The 4,327-nt window shown below is 42.5% G+C and overlaps 1 protein-coding gene across 2 annotated transcripts in view; it reads left to right on the top strand.

Moving 5' to 3' along the window:
- The window catches only part of LOC144064000 (SWI/SNF-related matrix-associated actin-dependent regulator of chromatin subfamily B member 1), a 33,872-nt gene extending 31,789 nt beyond the window's left edge, over positions 1-2,083 (top strand). For both annotated transcript variants that reach the window (XM_077586118.1, XM_077586117.1), the window contains exon 9: positions 1,384-2,083. In XM_077586118.1, the coding sequence (XP_077442244.1) occupies positions 1,384-1,423 (40 nt within the window). In that variant the 3' untranslated portion in view covers positions 1,424-2,083. The remainder of the gene's footprint in view (positions 1-1,383) is intronic.
- The last annotated feature ends 2,244 nt before the right edge of the window (positions 2,084-4,327 follow it).

Below are 4,327 nucleotides of genomic sequence, written 5' to 3'. Positions count from 1 at the left end.
TACTGCTGAATACAGTAAATTCTGGACTATAAGCCGCTACTTTTTTCACTTGCATTCGACCCTGCGGCTAATACAAAGGTGCGGCTTATCCATCAGATCACAAGAGGGCACATTATAAAGGATGCGCAAGAGCTTCAGGCAAAGCAAAACAAACCAAGTGAGCTCAAATACATTAGGAAAGACAGAACGAGAGCGAAACTATTTGTGCCCTCATTATGGAAAAGAAAGTAGCAGGAACTCTTATATACCGGTGCGGTAACATTAAAACACTTGTGGCTTACAGTCGGTTATATGTGTAACAAACTCGAGTATTCCCCAAATTTAGCTAGTGCGCCTTATAGTCCAGAAATTACTGTACATGCTTATAAGAGTAAATGTGGGATAACTTATGTACATTTATTCTAAATGTCTGGGGACTTAGTGGGCTAACCTGGGACCTCAGGGTTTATATTTTATGTCATGTAGAAATGTGTCTTGGTATGATAACAACAACAAAATGTCCTTGGATATTTGTATCCTTGAATTTTGAGGAAATGAAAATTCCTTGAATCATTGAAAACTCAACTTTAAATATGACTTAAAAGGACAGTGAGAAAGTAAAATAAGAATATACTACTAAAATAAGAATAAAACAAATAATGGGTGTTCCTGTGCATTTTGGCCTCTTAGGGGCCGTCCTGAACAGATGAAAGTTGTGACACTTTTGTTATAGACTGGGAAGCATTTGTGCCTTAGAGTAGTGTTATCTTACCTGTGTTTATGTGTTTCCACAGCATTTGTGTCTGAATATTCGTTATTTGAAGGAATGTCACTCCCGAAGTGTGATGCTAATTTCCCGTTTAGCATTAGCGCTAGGCAAGTGTGTTTATGTGTTTCCACAGCATTTGTGTCTGAATATTCGTTATTTGAAGGAATGTCACTCCCGAAGTGTGATGCTAATTTCCCGTTTAGCATTAGCGCTAGGCAAGTGATGTTTAAAAAATGAAGCATGATTTGTATTTAAATATACAGTGGATGTAATTCTTATTGTCGTGTTTTTAGTTTTACAGTTAACTCCAACTGTGTGTGTGTGGGGGGGGTGTCATTAAACTGCTTAAGAGACACTTAAGGACGGCAGAATCACATTGATTCGCTCTGGGCTTTCTACAACATGGTGCATAAGGGTACTTTCACGATGTACGGAACTTGTAAATATACCACACCGTTCTCTGCACATTAATACATTTTCTTAGATTATTACGTTTTAATGATCAAGAGAAGCCAAAATCGAAATCACAATAAAATTTTGATTAATCGTCCAGCCCTAACTATAAGATAAATATTTTAATTATTCTACAAATTGTACATATTTTGATATCATGTGAATAAAACATGTCTTTGTAGACGTATGAGAAGACTGGCCAACACTGCTCCATCCTGGTAGAAAGAGGTTCGAAGCTACGCCTACGGCTGATGATCAGTCCAACAAGACATCCTCTGAAGACCCAGAAGTTATTGAGGATACTCACACACGCATGTATACACATCGTAAATAAGTTCATATGTAGTCAAGTCAGTGATCACACTTTGAGGAAAGTGACAGGCAAAAGTGATTTCAGAACAAATGAATTGTTATGACCACCTAGGAAATGCCAATCCCATTTGTGACTTTTAGGATAACCCCAAGCTAAAATGAAAAATAACTGCCAGATAAAGTGTGAGTCGAAAGGCTCAAGAGTCCCAAAAAACTAATTGTTCCTGGTGGCCTAATGTTTTTTTTTTTTAAATGGCTGAAATGATGAACACTATGCATGTTAAATCCAGCTATGCTTAAGACATGTTTATATTTAGAAGCTGTAGATGAATAGACTTTGTTCAGTTGCATGTTTTAGCACAGTTGATATAATTACACGGCAAAATTCTTTAAATTATACTCATCCCTGGATTCTTACCTCAGACATTGTCCCGACATGACTATGGCATCTTCAAAACTGGCGTTTGCAGAGTTGAATTTAGACTTTTTTTGTGTGTTTTACTGTGTCATTGTCTGTTGTTTTTGTTAAACTTTTGTTTTTTATTGAAACAATAAAATAACTTGCTCAAACTGTATTTCTTTAATACAGTCTGTAGGAGGCATATACCACCTACGGTGCTTTCTTCCTATCTTGGGTTGTGTGCATGTGTGATGTGCACGAGCTCAAACTCCCTGACATAAACGTCACAGCGCAGACATCAGAAAGAAAAAGTTTGTTTCTACCTTATTCCGTTCTTCAGTAATCAACAATAGAAAATGGTTACTTTCACCGAAATTCTCTCTTTTGAAACAAAAAAACGGAGAAAAAGAGCTTTTTGTGAAACGATGTTATTTCATGCACTCTAGTGAATTGTACACTTCTTTTTGTCCATGAATGATGCCACAAACACCTAAATAGTGCTTTACTTCTGTAAAACGCTTTCACCAACAATGAAAAAGTGTTTTTTGATTGCAAAATACGTTTATTTCCATTCAACAGTGTAACAATTTGACAAAACAATTTCGCAAACTATTTACAAATGTGTGCAACTGTGGTACTACTTACAATTATGTGGATGTTTCAAATACAGTTTTTCCTTTTGTAACGCTCTCCTGCGTGCAAGGAGACGCCACGACTCGCACAACAGTTTACTTTCACTTTCACATTGGTCCGTTTTGCGTGCAAACGTTACACTTTCTTGACGGCCTTTTTTTCCGGGGAATAAAAAGCAAGTAGCAGACTGTACACACTTCCTCCGATGAATATGCATTGGACTCGGGGCACTCTCCGTCGTCCGATCGAACGTCCGCCTGTGCGTGCTTGGTTGTGTTCCGCGTTACGACACCGTCATAGCCGCCGCGTCAGCGGTTCCAATTTCGCCGTCAAGCTCGGATTCACCTTCATCATCATCGAGGATGATCATCGTCGTCATCAATGTACTATTTTAGCGTTGGTCGATGCCTTTCGTCTTGTAAGTGTAGAGCTGCTTGCAAACGCTCGCCATTGCCCGTTGCCTCCTCCATCTAGCTCCATCTAACGTCTTCTACTGCCGCGTCAATGCTTCTCAACCACGGAGTCACCACCCTCATCTTCATCATCGATGATGATCATCGTCGTCAACAATGTGCTCTTTCAGCGATGCTTTTGGTCTTTGAAAAAAAACGTCTCGGGCGTGAGCTCCTCGCGACCGGCCGCCATTTTTCCTTTGTCTTCCATTCTCATCTCCTGCTCGACGCTCTAGCTCCGCCTCTACTGACGCCCACCCGATCTTGTCAAAAGAGAGTCATCGCTGCCCTCTAGGGGCCAAAAATAGTCATTAAGCACAACAGACAGACTGGAAACTTTCACCAGACATGCGGGAAGGGTTTCAAAAAAAAAAAAATCATTGGATGACGTCTTTTGACGTCATTGGCAGTGACCCGTAGGTTTTTACTTGACGTCTTTAAACGTCAGTGGCAGTGAAAGAGTTAAAGGGACAGTAAGATACTTTTAGTTTATGTTGATTATGGTTAACTTCCACATTTCTTGACCGATTTCAATCGTTTACATTTTAAACTGTTCAGCTCATTTAAATAAAAAATAAAGAATACATAAAAATAAAAAAAACACAACATTATTATTATTTTTATTAGATACGCCAAGGACTCTCTCCCCCTCACCCACCCGGGTCGCGGCCATCTTGGCCAATTGATTAATTACGCCCAGGATTCTCGCCACTCCGCTCGCCCAGGGCGGCGGCCATCTTGGCCAATTGATTAGGTACGCCCAGGATTCTCGCCACTCTGCTCACCCAGGGCGGCGGCCATTTTGGCCAATTGATTAGGTATGCCTAGGATTCTCGCCACTCCGCTCGCCCAGGGCGGCGGCTATCTTGGCCAATTGATTAGGTACGCCCAGGATTCTCGCCACTCTGCTCGCCCAGGGCGGCGGCCATTTTGGCCAATTAATTAGGTGCACCAAGGATTCTTTCCCCTCCGCCCACCCGGGGCGGCAGCCATCTTGGCCAATTGATTAGGTACGCCCAGGATTCTCGCCACTCTGCTCGCCCAGGGCGGCGCCCATCTTGGCCAATTAATTAGGTACGCCAAGGACTCTCTCCCCCTCGCCCACCCGGGTCGGCGGCCATCTCGGCCAATTGATTAGGTACGCCCAGGATTCTTGCCACTCTGCTCGCCACTCTGCTCGCCCAGGGCGGCGGCCATCTTGGCCAATTGATTAAGTACGCCCAGGATTCTCGCCACTCTGCTCGCCCAGGGCGGCGGCCATTTTAGCCAATTGATTAGGTACGCCAAGGACTCTCTCCCCTTCGCCCACCCGGGTCGGCGGCCATCTTG

This window comes from Vanacampus margaritifer, chromosome 14, assembly GCF_051991255.1.
Source record: "Vanacampus margaritifer isolate UIUO_Vmar chromosome 14, RoL_Vmar_1.0, whole genome shotgun sequence".
In the NCBI taxonomy this organism is placed as follows: domain Eukaryota; kingdom Metazoa; phylum Chordata; class Actinopteri; order Syngnathiformes; family Syngnathidae; genus Vanacampus; species Vanacampus margaritifer.
The sequence above is the reverse complement of the archived record's forward strand: the minus strand, read 5'-3'. Positions and strand labels throughout refer to the sequence as shown.